This window comes from Centropristis striata, chromosome 15, assembly GCF_030273125.1.
Source record: "Centropristis striata isolate RG_2023a ecotype Rhode Island chromosome 15, C.striata_1.0, whole genome shotgun sequence".
Lineage (NCBI taxonomy): Eukaryota > Metazoa > Chordata > Actinopteri > Perciformes > Serranidae > Centropristis > Centropristis striata.
The window spans coordinates 21,850,686-21,872,230 of record NC_081531.1 but is presented as its reverse complement, the minus strand read 5'-3'; the positions used below and the strand labels follow the sequence as shown (position 1 = coordinate 21,872,230).

General features: G+C 38.4%; 1 protein-coding gene across 1 annotated transcript in view; it reads left to right on the top strand.

The window, feature by feature from the left end:
- The first annotated feature begins 770 nt into the window (after positions 1-770).
- The window catches only part of LOC131986515 (serine/threonine-protein kinase TAO1-like), a 29,701-nt gene continuing 8,926 nt past the window's right edge, over positions 771-21,545 (top strand). The window contains exons 1-15 of the mRNA XM_059351511.1: positions 771-1,359; positions 11,335-11,593; positions 12,106-12,177; positions 13,077-13,178; positions 13,463-13,508; positions 13,629-13,725; positions 13,814-13,927; positions 15,710-15,801; positions 16,134-16,227; positions 16,364-16,445; positions 18,989-19,156; positions 19,349-19,555; positions 20,381-20,518; positions 20,690-20,926; positions 21,008-21,136. Coding sequence (XP_059207494.1) covers positions 11,462-11,593; positions 12,106-12,177; positions 13,077-13,178; positions 13,463-13,508; positions 13,629-13,725; positions 13,814-13,927; positions 15,710-15,801; positions 16,134-16,227; positions 16,364-16,445; positions 18,989-19,156; positions 19,349-19,555; positions 20,381-20,518; positions 20,690-20,926; positions 21,008-21,136 — 1,710 coding nt within the window. The 5' untranslated portion in view covers positions 771-1,359; positions 11,335-11,461. The remainder of the gene's footprint in view (positions 1,360-11,334; positions 11,594-12,105; positions 12,178-13,076; positions 13,179-13,462; positions 13,509-13,628; positions 13,726-13,813; positions 13,928-15,709; positions 15,802-16,133; positions 16,228-16,363; positions 16,446-18,988; positions 19,157-19,348; positions 19,556-20,380; positions 20,519-20,689; positions 20,927-21,007; positions 21,137-21,545) is intronic.

Genomic DNA, 21,545 nt, shown 5'->3' with positions numbered 1-21,545 from the left:
AGTGGACTCCTGCAAAAGTTGCTAAATGGATTGAGGTGTTGTCACTTTTAAACCATGTAATGCCAAGTCGTGGAATATGAATCGTGGCAAACACCACATGCTATATAGGTTTCAGAGAGTGCAAAGTCCATCAAATGATCAAATAATAGTTGCCCACAAGAATAGAATATATGGTGGTGCAAAACAAACACCAGTTTTCTCATCATACTGTGGTCCAGGAGTGATGAACTGCATTTTGAACAGGACCTGTTATTCTAGTAAACCGAATAGAAAAGAAAATGTGCATCACATCAGTGGACTTGTGCAAAAGTTACTAAATGAACTGAGGAGTTGGGCCCTCAGAAATATACCATGTAGGTTGATTTATAGGGTTTTAAAGAGTGCAAACTGACAGGTCCATAAGATGATATTGCAATTATATTTTAACACAAATTAGTCTAACTAATATAAATGATGGTATTTTGGTGCAAAGAAATGTCCATACCGGCTTGGACAGCCATCCCTGAGAGATCTGTTATTGTTCTAGTGTACATAAAGCAGTTTTTTTTGTTTAACATTGAGTCAACGACAGGCTATTTATAGGAGACACCAGATTAAGACTGAAACTGTTAATCAGGTAAGGAGCTCAGTGACTGAAAGTGCATAAAGCCAAACAGAGCGAGAGAGTAATAATGTGCAATACTTATTTATATCCTGCTATAAAATGCGCTGATGTTGTGTTGTCATTCTGTGCCTCTCTTCTTGCAGACCACACACACCTTTGCATGCAGTTGTCACAGGAGCAGCAGCAGCAAACTCTGAGATTAGGGAGGAGGGGGCAACATCTACCCTGTGGGGTACACCACAGCTGGACAGCATCAACAAGACTCTCACACGTTTCCTCTCGCCTCTGTTAAAGCTGATTTTTGCTTCTTGATTTCCTCCACGATTGGAAGGGAGGTGATTCTCCACGCCGCCATTTTTTAGGGGAAGAGAGAAACTTTGCTAGCCACTTAGCAGCTAACACTAGCCAGCAGCTCGCCTGCCCAGCAGTCCGCTGTGACAGTTAACGCCTGACAGCCGTTAGCCAGGTCACTTTGAGAGAAAGTATCCCCGGGGCCGGCTACTATACATGACAACTGCTGCTACTAAAGTGACATATTTAACCTAAACGTGACGGCAGTGTGGCCGTCTCCATCGAGGCAGGGCTGCTGTGCGGTTAGATTAGCGAATTAGCATTGCTAACTTATTAGCTTAGCGAGTTCACACTTTGATTTGCCTCGGCTGTGATTTAGCGACAGCCACCTCCTCTGCCGGGGTCAATCAGCTGTTTATTACCGCAAACTTCTCACCTAATCTGCGTGGATTCATTATAACCAGGTGAGTTAATCGCTAACTTTAGCTTTCATGCTAACTAACGATTTTGTTCTCCCAACATGCTACAGTACCGTTACATTTCATTGGTTAGCTTACGAGCTAACTAGATTGGTTGCTATCAAAAGTTGCTGTCACAACTTGTCGCATCGACATGCCTTTAAGTTACTGAGTAAATTCCATTGTCAGCACCTTTATTGAATGTAACACACACGCCAATGATTTAATTGCACAGTAGAAGGGATAGCGAGCTAAATAGAGAGTTGTAAATAATGGTAACAGATTGCTACGTTAGCTTGCTAATCCGCTTTATGCAACTATCGTTGCAACCAGTGCCACTCCCTCGTTTTTGTTGTTGTTGTGTCCACTGTGGCTGTAAGTGAAACTGGGCTTCTGGAGGTGTCTTTTTTTGTGTGGAAGTTTTAAGGAGGACATCATAAGTCACAGACTGTCTGAGCAGCTAGCTGGTAGGTGACATTGCTCAGGACTCTTTGTGTGTGTAAATGTCACTAAATGTCCTGAGCACTGTGTGTTTACAAGCAGTATTTTAGCCAGGATACAAGTCATTGTGATGTGATGATTATTGTGTAAGCGACAAGGAGAGAGGGCTCTTGCATGGCATCCATCTGGCTGGTTTTTTTTGTGCAACTGACGTGAGTCGCATTCCTCAGTTTTTCTGTGTTGATATTGCGTAACACTAGCTATCACTCAGCAGGCTGCTCCTCTGCCTGGCTTATCTGTGACTTTAACTTATGCATGACACTGTGGATCAGCCACACAAGGATTTAACACTCCGAATATGGTTAAATCAGTTTACCATTCAGCTAACCAAGGCACGTTGGATCTGTCAGATGTGATGTCTTTGAGGTTGTTGGCTGATATACCCACCTACACATGCTTTATGTTTCCATATATACACTGTCTCTGATTGTTAAATAAGCACTGCAGCATAAGCAGTCCACCTATCTTAGCTGGTGTCTTTAGACTGCAATGTCCATGTTATTAATGCAGCCTATGGCAGGTACGACTTGTCCTCTTTCCCTGTTATCACTGCCGTTTCCCCCATGTTCTCTGCAACCTGTGCTGATCCACACACCTTCCCATTGTTCATGTGTGCCTCTGCATGCTTGTCAAAACAACACAGTACTCGCAGGCTGGAACAGCTCCGCTTCTTCTTTACTTTCAAGGACTAGCTGATGAAGAGGAGAGGTACGCAGCTGTTATTAACCGTGGACATCTTGATGCAAGTTGTGTTTTTCTTGTGTGTCAGTGTTATATCAGGGGTTGTTGAATATGGGAACACTGCATAATGGATTTATGTGTCTCCCAGGAAAAATGGATTAGACAGTGGAGCAAAGCCTGCCCTGCTTGCTCAAGTCTAGATCCAAGTCAGTCGGTGACAGTCAGCCACTGCAGAACAAGTGCTGTTTCCACAATATGATCCACTGCAGCACTGCCACCACAACTTTGTTAGTGATTTGAAATATGTAATGTTGTTATAAATGACATAGCATTTTTGAGCTGGTAATACTAATTGCCCCTAATTCCTCTGGTTTTAGCTGTGTTGACTAACACAAGTGACAGTGACGTCTTCAGTGAGATGGCATTTGAAAAAAGTTATGGTCCTCCTTCCTTTTTAAAAGAAGTTCCTAAGCATCTGCTCATGGTCTTTGATTGAGGCTGGCTGGTGAACAGTTGGAAACCAATCGCGTATTTGATGAGTCAGACTAAGAGCAAGAAGTAAAGGTGAGAGGATGGGTACATCCAAAAATTCAGACACATACTTTACAAAACAGCCATAAATGTCCACCTTTTTTAAATCTTAGAATGCAAATTTGTGTTTTAATCACTTGATCTACATCAGGGTCAGTTTGGAACAGTTTAATGATTCTGTTTCAAGTCATTCTTAAATCAGGCTCAGATTACAGAAGTTTGGGGCCGATTAAACCCTGATGAGAAATCTGATCTGGATTCATTGTCCAAACAGGTGTTCAGCTCAGATAAGAATATCTGGCAATGTAAGGGGTTTATAGAGCCAATCTTACACTTTCTGAACTGTTCGCAAACTCATAGGGGCCAACCCGATAATTATCAAACATTGATATTGGGCTCAAAAAGACTTTTCCCACAAACTTACATTGGCAAAGAAATGTCTGTAAATCAGCGGATAATTATTCTCACAAGCCCGCAAAATGACTTGTTTGACTGTCAGAATCCCATAACATTTGGAAAGTCTAGAACAGCCGTAAGATTAAATTGTTTTATTCACATTCAAGTTAGCAGAGCACTAAACATGAAGGAGCCGGCTCGGAGCTGCTCCACAGGTAGAACAGATGTGTAAGAGCAGCTGAAGATCTGGGTATTTTTTATGCACAGAAGTCAAGCTTTTTTATTGAGCAGCTTTCATGGAGAATAAGCAGAGCCTCACCTCCAACAATATCCAGTTCTCTTTATACACCCATGAGTCAAACGCTAACCTTCAGTTCTTGCTGGTGTTGTCTGGTGTTGACTGCATCTCCCCAACTTTTTTCTCATCCAGACTCCTTTAACCTTCTGGTTCTGTTTGTTTTTTCTCACTGCAAAGCAGCAAGTTGTTGCATCGCATCACTGTCTGTTTGTTAACATCAACTTCCCCAGGACATAAAGTGGGGAGCTGCGTTGACACATTTGCACAGTAATTGTAACTAAAACCTATAGTGTGTGTGATTCTCATTATTTATTTTGAAAATTTGCCTGATGTGCTCAATGCAACCGGGTTTCAAAATCTGGTAGGATTTTTAAGCCTGTGTAGTCTGAGCCCACTGGTAGAAGACTTTGTGAACTTGTATGTCTGTATCCCTGTGTGTCTTGTTGTTGAAGGTGGACATATTCCTCTTTTAAGTGTATGCTGTTCAGAGGAAATTCTGTTTATCGTTGATGTTCGGGACGTTTATCCCAACAGGAAGAGTGTAAATGGAGCTCTGTGAGAGAAATGGAATGGGTCAAATCCTCTTAGTCACTCCATTCCTCTCCCCTGTCACCATCATCCGTACAGCGCCACAAAACCGGGATGCTTTGTTGTTGACATTGGGTAGCTAGAGAGCTTTCACTTCCTCTTCTCAGTGAAAGCCACAATCTGTAATCAGTCTGGGGAGCAAGAGCATGGACACCCCATCCTCCATCTTGGGAGGGGGGTAGAAATGTTGTGTGTAAGCCATCTGAATAACAGCGCACATGTAGGTCATGAAATTAACATTGTCTCTGAATAAACAGCTGTGATGCTGCAGTGCTGTGCTTATTGAGCTGATGATCTTTAAAGGCTTGTGGGTATTTTAAAATATTTGTCCTTGTAAAGATGCATCGCTTCAATTTTATAAGAGACTAAGAGTATCATCTCACTGCATTCCAACTTTGAATTATTTAGCAATACAGCATTTAGCATCTCGCTGAAGGACATTTTGAAAGTCTGTGCATGATAAAAGCAGTATGTGTTTTCTGATGAGGTGTGCATGTGTGTGTTTGAAATGAAGCGACTCAAAATGTTTCCACAGTTGTCTAGCAATCATTTAAAGGCCTTGAACGCCCACACAGGTGATGAGATTTCTTTTCAGGTTGACATTTAATGTTGAAGCTTTGGTGAGGTCAACTCCTCATACCTGAAAGAGTCATAACGGTGCAAGTTGTCCTGCCTCAGCAGGTGCAGCAAAACCTGGAGAGTCAGGGAGATGTCAGCCAAATACAGAATTTACAGAGAAAGCGTAAATGTATATAAAAAATAAATACTGCAACTAGCCAAAATAAGACCAGGGACAAGTGGCTATTAAAACGCCTGGAAAAAATGACTGGAAAACCTATGGGCGATTTTGAAATAACCCCCTAAAACCTGAAGTTTTTCTGGAAATTCAACAGAAGTGTCAACGCCTACTAAATAATCGGGGTTTCAGCCTCTGTAGCAGATAGAAATTAAATTCAAAAAGTATTTGAGAGCTTATATCTGAGCTCCCTTCGCTATAGTCATCTTCCGCCATGATTTCAGTTCTGGAAAAGTCTGATGTTGCAATGCGACATTCCCACATGTATTCTGATGCATTTCATTGGCCAAGAGACCAAAAATAGGTGGAAAAAAACTACAAATGCTACAAAACGACGTATCTGCTTTCCCGGCTTTAATGGTAGAATAATGCAAGAGCGCACCCAGTTTAATTGGTAGAAATGCTTTCTCGGCTTAAATGGGTTAAGCAAAAAAAGGTAACAAATAGTTTTATGGATTTAAAAAAAGAAAATCTAAAGGAACAGGGATGGATAGATTTTTCTAAATCTTCCATCCATCTTTTCTCTGTATTTTGATAACCCAGCAGACGGCATGATTGCTCCAGGGTTGCTCCTCTGTATCTGACCCTGTGCAGCAAAGAGAATTTCACAATAGGGATCAATAACATATTTGATTATTTATCATCCCACTCCATTTGTCTCCCTCTCTTCCTCTCTCAATGACACTCAGCTCGGTGTATCTGCTGTCTCTTCATTAGGCTTCTTGAAAATTTTTACAGTGTCGAGGAAATCGATTCACATAATACACAAAGATAGAATCCTTTTTTTTTTTTCTAACCCTAAGCAAAACAAGTTTTAGATGTGTTTCTTGAACACACTGTTCTTTGTGATGATGTGGGTGTGCATGCACGGCTAGCATCCAGTTTATCTCTACCAGATTCAGTCTTGTGACTTAGTGTTCTCTTTTATTTTGTGCGTGTGTGTGAGAGAGAAAAATACCTGATTGTATTCCAGATGTATTCGCATATACTGTACAATCAGTCTTGTTTAAGTGTATTATAATATGTTCTTTTACTTTACAATATTAGCTTACCGTTACCAGCCAATAAAACCGTCACAAATTTGAAACAACTCCACCCTTTCTATCCTATCATCAAAAAGAGACTGCCATTCTTCAATTAGTTATGCTTTTTAGTTATCCCTCCCTCCTCATGGTCGTCCCTCTGAATTATCCAGTATCATCAGGAAATCAAATCATGCTCTTAAATACAGTTTCCTTGCTCATTAGTAAGCCATCCACCTCACAGATGTGACCTTTAAGATGCTACGAAGCAAAGTCCAACCAGCCACCAATGCATTCTTAATAAAATGTGAATCATTCAAACCTATAAAAACAAAATATTTAGTATTGGTATTGTTAAAAACATGATGACAAGCCAATATTGCTTTAAATAATCATTGAAATTAAAGTCATGTCTTCATGTTAACTGAACCGGTGCATTTGTCTGTTGCAAAAAATGTTATAATGCTGTGGTGGTGCAGAGAAATGACTAAGGGCCAAGGTCAATTTTGCACCAATAAGACTCTGCAAAGGTAATCAGAAGGCTGCTACCTTAAACTAATAACTTTCTTAAAGCATATTTAACATTATTAAGCATTGCACATATGTATTGACATTGTAGACCACTTTTGCGACCAAGAAACCAACATTTTTGGACATCATATGCACATTAGAAATGCCTAACATTCTTGAAAAGACAATGTTATTTCAATTAAATTAAACTTGGCCCCTTTTTTTTGTATAACCACGATTCCTAAAAAGTTGGGACATTATATATAATGTAAATAAAGCAGAATGCTGTAATTTGATTATTCTTGTTGACATTTATTGAATTGAAAGACATACGTTAAATTTAAACTCTAGATTTGATGCATTGTATTTTTATTTATGTTTTGCACATCTCTACTGCTGTAATTTCAAATTAACCAGAAGGTGCTAAAGAATTGTTTAAATAAACCTGAGTTTGCTTCATTTTATAAATCCCATTTGAAAAGATCATACAATTATTTAGATGTTAAAATTACATGTCAGTACACAACACACTACACATGGAAATTAGATTGTTTCCTTTCAGCAATTACAAAAAAATCCTTATGAGACAAAGAACTGCTTGTTTTAGCGAATGCAACTTTAATTCAGAGGAATTAATCATAACGTTACAAGGGGACAGCTTCATTTAAGAAATTATTTTGATTAGAAAAGATTCTGTGTGTGACTTTTTAAATGTATTAATCTGCCTTTGAGCGACCCAGCTTGTGATTTCATGGTCTGAGTGAGATCAGTGTGTGCTGAGTCAGGCAAAGTTTTCACGAGGAAGTAGGATCACATGTTGGCTGGGAAAAGTCATAAAAAAGTAAGTAAAGAAGCTTTGACAGTGGCGTATTTATACCATCAGTTTTCTGATGCTGATGTTTAGGCTCTGTCCGTGTGTGTGTGTGAGAAAAGAATCATTAAGACTATAGTGGTGACTTGTTGTCAGAACTACTTTCAAGCCGTTCTGCCTTTAACACAAAAATTACCAAAACCTCCCTGCACATTTGTTTGTGATGTTGACGGGTTGTTTAAACTTTTTGCCTCACAATCGAACATCTTACTTTGCGTCATTGTTGTCTCTAAAATTAAATACCTGTGCATTTGAAAGTAAACACCAACGCACGGGCAGCATTCCAATTTTAAACATTGAGTGGTGAAAAGGTCGCACACACATAAAGCTTCACAGCAGAGTTGAAAAATCTAAATTAAACCAATACATTTAAAACAAAAACATGCAGCATTGTCTCAAAGTGTATTTGTAGCTTAATAACTGTGGAGGGAAAGCCATGCAAGCATCACTTCTTGCTTCTCATTTGACTTTCTACACATCTGGCCTATTCACAGCGCATATTTAGTTAAAATTTTTATCTTTTTCCAGCATTAAGTCAAACTGGATGGCATGTCATTAAAGAACAAGGCTGTGTTTGCATTAAGTCACATCAAGTCAACATTCCTACACCTAAATATTCAGTTTAAACTTTAAAACTGGATTTATGTGGTTTCTTTTAACCTTAAACTGTCATAGCTTGATGTTATTGAGACACATTTAGCAGCCAAGCAGTATGTATTACAATGCTTATCTATTATTATTAATAATAATATGCATTGTGACAGAGTAAGACAACTTGTGAATGACTCTCTGTTCAGTAGAATCTGTGCTCCTGTTACTAAAGTTTGTTTCCAGCAGCAGTTTAAGCTTCTCTCTGCTCAGATACGTGTTGTCTTTGAGGGCTGGGAGTCTCGGTATATGAGTTTCACTCTTGTGTGTTCGTTTTTTTTCCTTCTTAGTCAGCTGGATAGCTTTTTCTGCAAGACAAATCTTGTGACATTCACACAGCGATGTGGTTTTGGTACACCATGCTGTACTGATCATAACTACAGCAGGCTAAGTTAGCAGCAATGCAGACCTACAGATAAAACCGAAAGAGACAACTATCAGTTTTCCCACGGAGCGTTTCTGTAATCATATATGTGGTGTTTAGGTGTGGAGGGCTGTTGTCACTTTTTACAGACAAAACAAGGAGCTTAGGTTTAAAAAGGTGGAATAGTTATTCAAGGCTGCGTGTTGGTGGTTGGTGGTGGCTATCTTTTGATAGATGAGTGTTATGTACTTTTACTTTCTGCTCTTTAGTTAATAAGCTCTTCTGCTCCTAAGGCAAACAATATAAATCCAAGTTTCTTACCTCATTCTGGACATATCTGCTAACAATGTAGAAGTGTTAATTCCGAAAAAGTATACTCCATATAGCATAAATGCTACAACCTCCTAAATGATTTCAGTAAAACATTTTACTTTAAAAACAATCAAAACACACAATTGAAAACAAAACCGCAAATGTACATCAAATAGTTGACATACTAATTTGTATGGAACCAATTTATCAAACTGGCTTTGTTTTTAGTCATTTTTATGTTTAAAGTAAAAATGTGTGCAATAAATTATATTATTATAATCATAAGAAGAAATTATGCTGCTGATATAATAATATAATAGGATTTTAATGCAAGTACACCCTTTCAAAGAGCAATTAACTTTTAATTAAGAATATTCACACAGGAATGTGAAAAAAACTATTCAATATCCTGAATAAATAAAAGAAGAGAGCAGAAAGGATGTTTTATTTCTGTTCACTGTGAAAACATACTCAGGTGCTGCGTCCAGGTCTTATAACAGTCGGTAAAACCTGATGTTGCTGGCATTATTAAGTAAACAAACCTGCATGTAAACACAACAACAAAACTATCGTGCTCAAGTCAATATATCATAGGATAAGTCGATATTTGTAATTATCCTGACAGGCCTATATACACATTATGTGATACAAAATGTTGCACATACACAATAATAATCTTACAGGCATGTCACATTAATTAACTAGAGCCAAAATTGATGCATCCACTTCAGAGCACAGAGTCAAATCTGACCCCAGGTCCTCTAATTGATCATTCGATGCGGCTCAAACCTCATTACTGTCGGCCACCTCCGCAGCAGTGGACATGAAATCGATCCTGGAGCTGGATATTTGCATTGGATAGTCATTCCAGCGGCTTACACATCTGCAATAACTGCTGAAGCAATGCGAAGCGATGCACTTGTGATGACTCTGCAATTAGTAGATTATATCAGGGGTCAGCACTCGAAGGTGTGATTGGTGACTCAGATCACTGTGTTTAGATAATAATGACTTGGAGATAATTCTGCAGCCTCTGACCTTTCTGAAGACACTTTATATGCCGTCAATTTCATAAATTAGAATAAAATAGAATTATTATATAATACCATTCTCCCAGTGTCATGAATATTGGTTAAAAAAATTGGGTCCCCACATGCAATACATATTCGACTATTTGCATGTTTCCAGCCTCTTCTGTCCTCTCCTCTCTCCTCTGTGTAAACGGATTTTCAGTGAATACTTGTCTCATGACTGTTCGTCTCAGCAAACTCAATCATGGCTTCACAGTGTGGCTGAGGAGCAGAATTGAATGTTTTTAACAGGATCTGGTTATTCCAAACGTTTTTATTTTTGTTGACGGTTTAAAGAAAATTTTTAGCTTAGTTTTGGTTACTTTTTTTAACCAAACCGTTGATCCGTTCAAGGACTGTCGAAGAAAGTTCAAACTCTGATGATAATGCCTGTTTTTAAAGTTTCTTTCTCAGATAAATGTGCAAGGCATACTTTTCAAACCCATCAAAGGGTTGGTATGGTTCAGGGGGTTAATGTGCAATATGTGAAATGGCTGAAGTAAAAAATGACCAGGTACAGTCCAGCCAATGGAGAGTTGCTCTGGATAAGTTTGAGTGATGTCTACCACATTAAACTTTTTGAGATCATTCACAATACATCCTCGCTTCCTCACCGGTCTATCTTATCTTGAGATTACTGCCTCACTAATAGAGATGATCAGAGTTTTTTAACATGTTACCACCTGTCTCGATAAAGAGCCAATCTGCAAAAATAACCAGTAATTAACCTACAAGCCCCAAAACTAAAAAGCGCCAACTTCATGCATTACAGTCGCACACTTGCGCACACAGGACTGAGGACTGAGACAGAGGGCTTTTAAATCTGTTAGGGTTTCTCTGGTATCTCTGTAATAAGAAATAGGTAATTTCAGTTGTTAAAATAAGTCCAAACTTCTCTAAAAACAATCTACACAAAGTAAAAGCCCTCCCTACCTCCCTATCCTTTAAATTGGTTCAGTCAGATTCAGTTCGTACCCTTTAAAGTACTGTCAGCTATCGGCGATGGACAATGCCATCTTCCATTGGCCCAACCAGAGTTCTGGAGCCCTGCGGCCTTATCATTCATTCCTGCAGCACCTTTTTTTCCAGGCTTTGAATCACATCTTTTAATTCTTGCTTTCTTTTGTTGTGCATCTTTGTTGTGTGATGAAAAGCAGACTTTAATAAAAATGTTACTTTAAGCCCATCATGTTTTACATTTGGATTTCTGTCGCCAGATCAAAGTGATGCTGAGATTGCCTCCTTTTCAATGTCAGCTTATTGACTTTTTCTCTCTTGTATCTTCAAACTCTCATCAGCTGAGCAAATAGACTCTTTTGAATCCTGTGCTGGGTGTTTTATCTTGTCCTTGCTAACATGCCTTTTGTCTTTTCCTCTGTTTTTGTGGCTCTAGGTGCCCATGTGCTGGTTTCTTAGGCCCGTCCATTACTGCAGATGAATCTTCAGCTGCTGTGGCGTAGCTCAGCACCCAGATAGTCCCTTCCCCTCTGCGTGGGTGATAAGGGACTACATTAACCAGGATGCCCTCCTCTGTAAGGGCAGGGAGTCTGAAGGATCCGGATGTGGCTGAGCTTTTCTTCAAAGAAGACCCAGAGAAGCTTTTTTCTGACCTGCGAGAGATCGGCCATGGCAGCTTCGGCGCCGTCTACTTTGTAAGGCGGCTACATGTTCACAGTGACTCGTACAGCAATGAAACACACTTGATTCAGATCTATAAATGAAGGAAAACCTTATTTAGTATATACAGATTCTACACAGTCCCATGGTGGAGCAGAAGTGATCCATATTTGATAATCTGCTGTGTTTCTTCCTGGGAATAAAACAGTAACACAGTGCTACTTGACCTGCCAAATAAAGATGCAAATGAGTCAAATAAAAATTATATTATATATTTTATACTTTTATATTTTGTTCCAATACACCTGGTTTCAGTGTGTCCTTTTTAAATGTTGAAATATAGGAAATTTGAGGGTAAAGGAATCAGTCCCTTTAAAAGTTTTTGAAAAAAGACGGAGAGAAGATACAGCTGAGACATGTGGAAGCTGCACACAATGTAGTTTAAATAATCCACATCCTTGATGAGAGAAAATGTACAGAGAATAATATGATCTGTATATCGATGTTGAAATGTGCACTGACAGTAAAACTACTTTGTGTTTCCCAGGCGCGGGACATCCGCACCAATGAGGTGGTGGCAATTAAAAAGATGTCCTACAGCGGCAAACAGTCCAACGAGGTGAGATCAGGTTCATCTTATTTATGTTTTCCACATTTTCACACAGTAAATAATTTATGATTAACTCTTTATTCTAAACTATTTTATTCTTAAATTAAAAATGACCTTTTAAAATACTAAATGATTAATCATTTATTTGTATTTTGGTTTGTAAATGTTTTAAACCATAACTTCTGTGCACTTTAACCCTTAGAGATCCACATAGACCTATTTTTTTTCTTTTTTTAGAGGGCAACAGGTGGTCTTTAGGGGGATATAGCAGGTCAACAGTAAATGTCACATAGAAGGGATGAACTTGATCTGAAAACTGTGAACCTGAAGATTAATTTGAATTGCAACTTAATACAACTAAGGCATTTTGTTTGGTTAGACGCCTATTCCAGCTGAGCGTCTGTGTAAGCGGTTAAAACATAATGATATATAAAGTATATTTAGTCCATTCCCATGTTCACTTGCTTCATACGTTTTTGCAGCAATTTTCAAGTTGTTGCAACTTAATACACATACATTTTTGTGCAAAATTAAAAATTGATAAAAACGGTTTTAAAAAATCCTCCAAAATACCACATTGATACAGCTTGCAACATTGTAGTTGCTCTTTCTGTACCACATATCTTTACGTACATCTCCTAATGTTTGAAACTGTTCATGAATGCTGATCTCATCAATGAACATTCATGAGAAGTCGAACAGTCAAAGGTCACTTCTTTGTGCTCACTTTCACCGTTATCGTCCCACACGCAGTTCTCTCTGCTCATGATTTCAGATTAGCTATAATCAGATTATACATAATCTGAGAAGAGAGCCACTTTACACCTATTTACACTCAGAGACTCAAATCTCGTAAACGCACGTACTCACCTGTAGAGCACTAAGCCGTCCCTTCTTTCCCCTGACAGAAATGGCAGGACATTATAAAGGAGGTGAAGTTCCTGCAGAGGATCCGGCACCCCAACAGTATAGAATATAAAGGCTGTTACCTCCGAGAGCACACAGCATGGGTGAGTCTGTTTGCATGCACAGAACTTCATTCTGCAACGTACAGGTCTCTTTCTTTTATTTATTGAGGAGATTTAAAAAATAAAATTTCACATTCATGTGTGAATATTCTTAAGAATTAAAAAAGAATTGCTCTTTGAAAGGGTGTTCATGCATTATAATCCTGTTATAGTATCATATCAGTGGAATTAATTAAAATTACAATAATATCTTTTATTGCAATCATTTGTGGGACAATACATCGCCACTATACGTTGATATTCTTGATTTAATTTCTCATTTCCAGCTGGTGATGGAGTACTGTCTCGGCTCAGCCTCCGATCTTCTAGAAGGTGAGCTGGTGCGGGGTATTTTGTGTGTGTGTGTGAAATAGATTTTACTGTTCTACAATAGATGAGGTGTACAAACATAGATGTTAAAGTGTTGATTCCTTCTGTGTTTCCCTCCTTCAGTTCATAAAAAACCTCTACAAGAAGTAGAGATCGCGGCCATCACACATGGTGCTCTGCAGGGGCTGGCCTACCTCCATTCCCACAACATGATCCACAGGTGAGCACCTGATTTTTTTTATTAAGAAGCTTCTGTAAACACTTTAACCTCCACGCTTTTCTCACACGGTTCTGTGTTTCTGTGTCAGAGATGTGAAGGCAGGGAACATTCTGCTGACTGAGCCCGGGCAGGTCAAGCTGGCAGACTTTGGCTCCGCCTCCATCGCCTCACCTGCAAACTCCTTTGTGGGAACGCCATATTGGTTAGTAAATTAATTAAAAGCCCCCATTTCTTAAAAAAAAAAAAAAAAAAGCTGTGTTGCTTTGTGTTACTACAAAATGTATTAAATAAAGAGTGTACAAAAAACTAACGTTTATCAGTTTGAACATTAAATATACATCTTTGTACTGTTTTTAAGGATTAACAAACTATTGCATGCTGTTTCATTTACATTTTAAACAACTTTAGAATTGGGGTTTTATATTCCTGTTCTTCATTTTAATTCTCTCTCCACTTCTCTCCACTTTAATTTACTACCCTTTCGAGCCATTTGGGCAGAAAATGTCCACCTCCAAAAAATGCTATAAAAACTTTACAGATTAATATTTTTTTATACTTTTTTCTCCATAAACCTCCTAAACAACTTCTGCCCTGCTCAAAACTACCAAGCATTCAAAGATTTTGAGGATTTTAACCCTTTAAATGCCAATTTGATTGCACAATGTCACTGTTTTTCAAAGAAAAATTGAGTTATTTTCCATACCATAAAGTGGCTGGGTCACTGGTTTTTATCACAGTCTTGGATATGTCAAAGATTAAGAACAAAATTGATTTTGATGCATTTTTAGTTTTTGTGTAGTCAGATTTAAAATGTGAAAACCCCTTTTTGGCCACTTGATGGCAGACATGTCCACTTCTAAATAACACTTTTAAATATTACTGATATATATGTTTTTCCAACTTTTGGGGGTTAAATCTTTTAATCAACTTCAGTCCTGATAAAAATGATCAAATATTCAATTATTTTCAGGATTTTAATCCTTTAAATGCCAGTTTGATTCCATGATGTCACTGTTTTTCGAATAAAAAACACACAAAAAGGCTGCAAATCTCCCTAGTGGGCCCAGGGGGTTAAATAAAAATAGATGAATAAAATAAGATATTCCAAAGCAACACAAATTAACATGCATTTATTTTAGATGTCTAATCACATTTGAATTTTAGCTGTCAATAGTTACACAGCACTTTTTATAAAAACAAAAAATCAAATCCTACATTTCTAGATTCCACATTGACAATCACTCACATGTACTCGTATATTTGAGTTAGCTGCTATATATATAAACAGAAAATTTGGCTTTTGTTGTTTCATTGACTTTTCTGCTCTTGTTTGGCTTTCTCTCGCAAAACACTTTAAAAGCTGTTTTTAAGGTGCCGTAGAAATAAAGTTAATATTATTCTATATGTTAGAAAAGTGTGTCGTGTCTTTTTTAAAAAACAGTGATTCGTGATGAGTATTTACGTTTATTTGCATATCCTCACACAATAATAAATGAGCCTGCTGATGTATTTAAATGATCTGCTGCTGTGATTGTTAGAGATGTTCGTTATCATCAATACTTTATTCACTTAACATTATGCTGCTTTTTGTGTTATTTATGCTGCTGAGAAAGTACTCGCACCATATTTAATTCCAGAGAATAAAGTGACAGTGCCTTTTTAGTTTGCAGATTTATACATAAACAAAGGTGCAGTTTTCTTTCATTATTATGTTCTTAGATCATCCGATTTTGGTGGTAAAAAGTCAGTGTGACCTCTCATCCATCGCATTTCTCCTGAATACAATATCTTAGATCGGACAGTGAATTCAAACTGTAAGTTGGATGTGTGTGAAGCATCCAAAAGACACACCTTTTCACGTTTTTATTAAATCCTTTTAAGTCTTACAGTACATTCTGAAAGCTGGAAGTGTGACTGAGTATCTTTGAAAGTTACTCTGTCTTTCATTAAATTACTGTTAATTTCCTTTTTATTTGTCCTTCAGGATGGCCCCAGAGGTGATTCTAGCTATGGACGAGGGCCAGTATGATGGGAAGGTGGATGTCTGGTCCTTAGGGATCACATGTATAGAATTAGGTAGGTGACAGTTTCTGTGTATTTATCTTTATTATCGTTTGTGTAAAAGTAAGTGTACATTTTAAGACAGAAAAGTGTGATTTTTGAATTCAAGGACTAATTTCAGTAACTACATGTATTTAAGTTATGTTGTCTAAGATTTCATTGATGAATCAGGTTTCATTTAAGGTTGCGTTTAATCAATAATGTTTATTTACTCAGCGGTAATACAGACATTTATTTTCAGTTATGATCAGTTGAAATAGGACAAAACATTTATCATGTAAAACTTTTGTTGCATATGTGACTTAATAGGAAGTAATACTAACTAATTATCATCACTTGTGTTCCAGCGGAGAGGAAGCCTCCCCTGTTTAACATGAATGCAATGAGTGCCTTATACCACATAGCGCAGAATGAGAGCCCCACACTGCAGTCCAGTGAATGGTGAGACCACACACACACACACACACACACACACACAAACAATCACTTGCATATATGTTGTATGTTTTGCACATATAATGATAATATTTACTTTTGTCAGTGTCTGTGTCTGACCCTCTTGTAATGTTTGTTTCAGGACGGATTACTTTAGAAACTTTATCGATTCTTGCCTTCAGAAAATCCCCCAGGACAGACCGCACTCTGACGACATGCTGGGTGTAAGTATACGCACATGCTGTACTCTGCTGGTGCTCAACATGGGGGTCCGGACCCCCGACAGGGGTCGCCAAAGCTTTAAAAGGGTTGCAAGAAATATTATGTTAAGGGCAGTTACGTTTGGCCTATATTTCCGCTTTTCATCATTTGTTGTAAAGAAAACTACGGTAAATGAAATTGTGCTCTCAAGTTTGGATCTTTATGCAAAATATAAACCTCAAAAATCTCAAAGGATAATGCTGTGTTCACACCGGGTGCCCAAATATTTGGCGTTGAGAATTTCTTGCACAGTATAGCTCTGTTTATTTCGGGTACATACCAATGTAGAAGCAGCAATGAGAAAACAATTATTTTAAAAGTTAACGAAACATGAAATCAGGTTTTCTATAATTCTGCATCGTGCTGTATGTATTTCCGCATACTTTTAATGCATATATTGCCATTAAATCTTACACAGCTAGATCTTTTAATTTGGATACATACCAATGTAAATGCAGGAACAGTCACATTTATTGGAGAAATTAATTGATCTGTGTTTGATATACCTGGGACTTCCACAACAGGAACAAAGCACCAGCAGCAGTGGTTATGTCAGCGACGGTTAATGATGGCATGAGTAACATAGATAAACTCATGCAAGTAAATGTGAACACACCATAGCTGCTTGTTAAACACCTGAATAGAAAAGTTATGATAACAGAGCTCCTCTCTGAAACAGGTTCTGCATGCATTGAAAAAATATGCAGCTTATACAAACAAAGAGATAATACAACAATGGTCCTGCAACACGGAGAAGAATGCATGAATTTGTCAAAAGAGAACCCTAGAAGGTTTGTATGATGGTTAAAAGACAAAAAATTGTATTAAAAGTTCCTATAAATAAGAGAAAAGCTTTTTATCTGATGCAACATAGCAGGAAATTATTGCTCAAAATTCATTTATTCGCTGATTTTACACAAAATTCCTGCAGCTTGCATTCACCAATTGTGCAGTTATTAGTGTCATGCATTGATTATAGTATGAAGTATCCATAAAATGGCACTGATTCAGGGGTCCCCAGGTTGCTTGATGACAGAACAGGAAAAAGGTTGGGAAACACGTTGACACAGAAGCAGAGAGCAGGGTCAGTGTGTTAAGATGGGAGACTGACAAAGCCCCCCGGTGATAAATCTCTCTGATGTTTGAGCTCTGTTCTGTCCCCCATAAGCTTCTATTTAAGTTTACTAATCCCCCGCTTCCGGATTCACACACAGCCAGAGCATGTAGAGAGAGAGGGACACACACACACACACACACACACAGAGCTGTGTTTTGTAGAAAGTACACAGATGTAATTACTGTTGAGAGGAGACTTCTGCATCCATCGTTTAGTAACTGAGCAGCTGTCACTTAGCTCACTAATGGACTCACTACTGCTAATGGAATTTGTCCTCAGGGTGCAGAACTGTGTCGTCTTTTTATATGTCAAGTTTCACAACAATACTTGTTAAACTAAATTAAAAGTGTCACATTGTTCCTTTTAACTGCTTCTTCAACTGGACTTCTGGCCCAAATTTACCTTCAGGCAGTCAGAGAGACTTTATTTATACAGCACATTCCATACAAAATAAAACACAAAGTAAAATCATACATGGTGATTTAAAAATAAGAACATACAAGACAAAAAAAAAAGCAGTAAAATGAAAAAGGAATAAAACTGTATTATTGCTATTAGTAAAACCAGTTTAAAACAGGAGTTATCATAACAAATATAATAACAATTCTAAGATAAAGGTTTAAAAATAGAAGTTTAACAGGTTAACCTACACTTTAAATCAAGCTAAAATGTGAAAAAATAGACGCTTTCAGTCTGTTTTAAAAAAGAGGGTGTTGTAGATTTAAAAAAACATGATTTTTTCAGCTCTGGTTTTATTCTCACATCTTTGTCTGTTCTGACATTTAATCATCATTCAAGTCATATAAGGTTTATTTATAAAGAAAATTTCATGCAGACTCAGTGTGCGGTAAAAAAGTAAGGATCATACATGATGATGGATATAAGATCAGAACATACAAGATGATTTAAAAGGGAATACAAATTATTATTATTATTATTAGTAGTAGTAGTAGTAGTAGTAATAGTGACAATAAAGGTTTAAAAAAAGAAAAAAAAAGAAATATGTTTTACAGGCTGTCCTACTCTTTAAATTTAGGTAAAAGCGTGTGAAAAAATATGTCTTTAGTGTTTTCTGCTTTTAAAATAACACAGTATTGTGTGACTTGATTAACTGCACTACACAGTTTCTATTGATCACCGAGCATGATAAATGTTATATTATGGTAAATAAACACCCATAAATATGACATAATATTGTGAGGTGGCTTGCCTTAATACAGGCTTTTCCTTCTGCAGTTTCTGCACAAAAACAATTTCATGCATTGATCTCCTCATCAGCTGTCATTTCAGTTGTGCTTTTATTGTTTCACAGTTTTCTTATGATCATTCCCCCTCTCCCTATTCTTCCTCTTCATCCTCTGTCTTTTTGTTCCTTCTCCGTCCTTCCAGCATGCATTTCTGCAGCGCGAGCGTCCGGACTCTGTGCTGATGGATCTAATTCAGAGGACCAAGGACGCAGTGCGAGAGTTGGACAACTTGCAGTACCGCAAGATGAAGAAGATCCTCCTGCAGGAGGCCCACAACGGCCCCACGGCAGAACCCCCGGACGGAGACGAGGTGCGTCGAATCAAACTAAAGCAGCTAAAAAACCACCATCAGAAATACATAAGCCACTTTGATGAAATTTTAGAGAAAATAACCAAGCATGCATCGTTTTGTATGCATGTCTGTGTGTCTCTTGGTCTCGTGTTCCCTCTTTCTGTCTCCCTCTGTCCCTTGCTGTCTCTCTTTCCGCTGCTCTATCTGCAGGAGGTGGAGCCGGGCGGAGGCCGGACAGGAACGGTGAACAGTGTCGGCAGCAATCAGTCCATTCCCAGCATGTCCATCAGCGCCAGCTCCCAGAGCAGCTCCGTCAACAGTCTGAACGAGGCGGCACAGGACAGCCGCAGCGAGCTGGACCTGATGGAGGGAGACCACACCGTCATGTCCAACAGCTCCGTCATCCACCTCAAACCGGTGCGTACATTGACACTGATGCACGGATATTTAGAGAAAGTGTGTAGAGTTAAATTCATGATCCATTACACTCCACCAATTTTTAAACATGATTAGTGTGACACAGACGCATAATGAGAAATATTCAATCCAGTGGTTTGGGATCTTTACCCATACTTTGGAATAAAAGTCAGAATATTTAGGGCTTTCCTGCATTAAGTCTAACTATTATTTTTCTTTGGAGTTTTGGGCTATTTTGTCTGTTTTTTCTGCCTGTGTATACCAGTTAAAAAAGTTTACCACGCCATGTTGTTCTTGTTTTTTTCATCACAACCTCTTTCAAAATCAAACGTATAAGAAGTAAAATGTGCAGAATGTATAGTTCTATATTTTTTTGACCTCATCTCTGGTTTTACTTGGCCTATCATCATCAAACACAATCTGGCATGAAGCCAGAACTTGCCAGAAGCATGACAGAGTCATGAAGAAGTCATGTTTTTTGATCATGGTGGCCTGAGGGTTAATCTGTCTCTTGCAAGCCCCCAAACATGACAAGAAACATGCTGACGGATTATAAAGTGGAGTAAAAAAGGAAAAGCATTTTGAGTTACCTAATCCTTTATAAACACTCATGTTCTTTGACGAACTTGAAGCTTAGACTGAAGCTTCTTCACAGCACTCTGAGTAGAAATGTTTCTGTGGCACATTGATGCATAAAGTTGTGTCTGAGTCTCCCATGTTCTGTCTCGATCTCTTTTCTTGCTGTAACCTTCTCATGCCCGCAGCTTTTCCTCTTTCTTGTTTGTAACAAACTAACATGTTAATCCTGCCGCCTCGTGTCTCCAGGAGGAAGAGGAGGAGAGTTTCTCTGGGGAGCAGGCAGCCAGCAGTCAGCCCTCTGAGCCCCAGCCGGCTCCAGCTCAGGTCCCGAGGAAGCACTACCGCAACAGAGAGCACTTTGCCACCATACGCACAGCGTCACTCGTGAGAACACACTTACTTATTATTATACCACTTATTAATTTTATTATTTAGTTATTAGTTGCTGTTCAGCTACATGTTTAGCTACACAATGTTTAGCTACATATTTGGGTAAGATGTCAAAATTCTATCTTTTATCACACTTCTTAAAAATAATCTCTCCACATGTCGCAGGTGACCCGTGAGATGCAGGAGCACGAGCAGGACTCGGAGCTGCGGGAACAGATGTCGGGATACAAGCGAATGAGACGGCAGCATCAGAAGCACCTGATGGCGCTGGAGAACAAGCTGAAGGGGGAGATGGACGAGCACAGGCTGAGGCTGGACAAAGAGCTGGAGAGTCAGAGGAACAACTTCACACAGGAGATGGAGAAGCTGCTGAAAAAACACCAGGCGGCGCTGGACAAAGATGTATGTGGACATGATATTTGATTATTACTGTTTTGTAAAGCTTGTTTGCACAACTGAAGCGGGCGCTTGTGTTTTTTTCAGCTGAAGACGTTCACCAACGATGAGAAGAAGTTCCAGCAGCACATTCAGGTGCAGCAGAAGAAGGAGCTCAGCAGCTTCCTGGAGTCACAGAAGAGAGAGTATAAACTCCGTAAAGAGCAGCTTAAAGAGGTAAAACACCTGAACTACACACCTGAACCACATCAGCTAAACGTACAGAGTTTAGTAAATACAGGACTTCTTTTTTGGGTGGTCCAAATAAACACCTTGAACTGGGTCTGTCGTATTTACTTTACATGAATACTAATATAGTTTTTATTTTATTTTGGTGGTATATTTTTTGGTTAAGATAGTTGTTTTTTATATATATATATTTGTAGATTGTGCTGGGCCAAATTTACAAAAGAGTGGGAAGAGTTGGGAGTCACTATTATGGTTGTTAGTTCTTTATTATTTTCCCGATTAATCAGTGAGTCTTTTGTTCTATATCGCCTAGAAAATTGCAAAATCAAATTAACTAACAATCTATGTCCTCTTTTCTCTGCTCTTAGCACAGAATTGATTATTGTTTACAGGACCT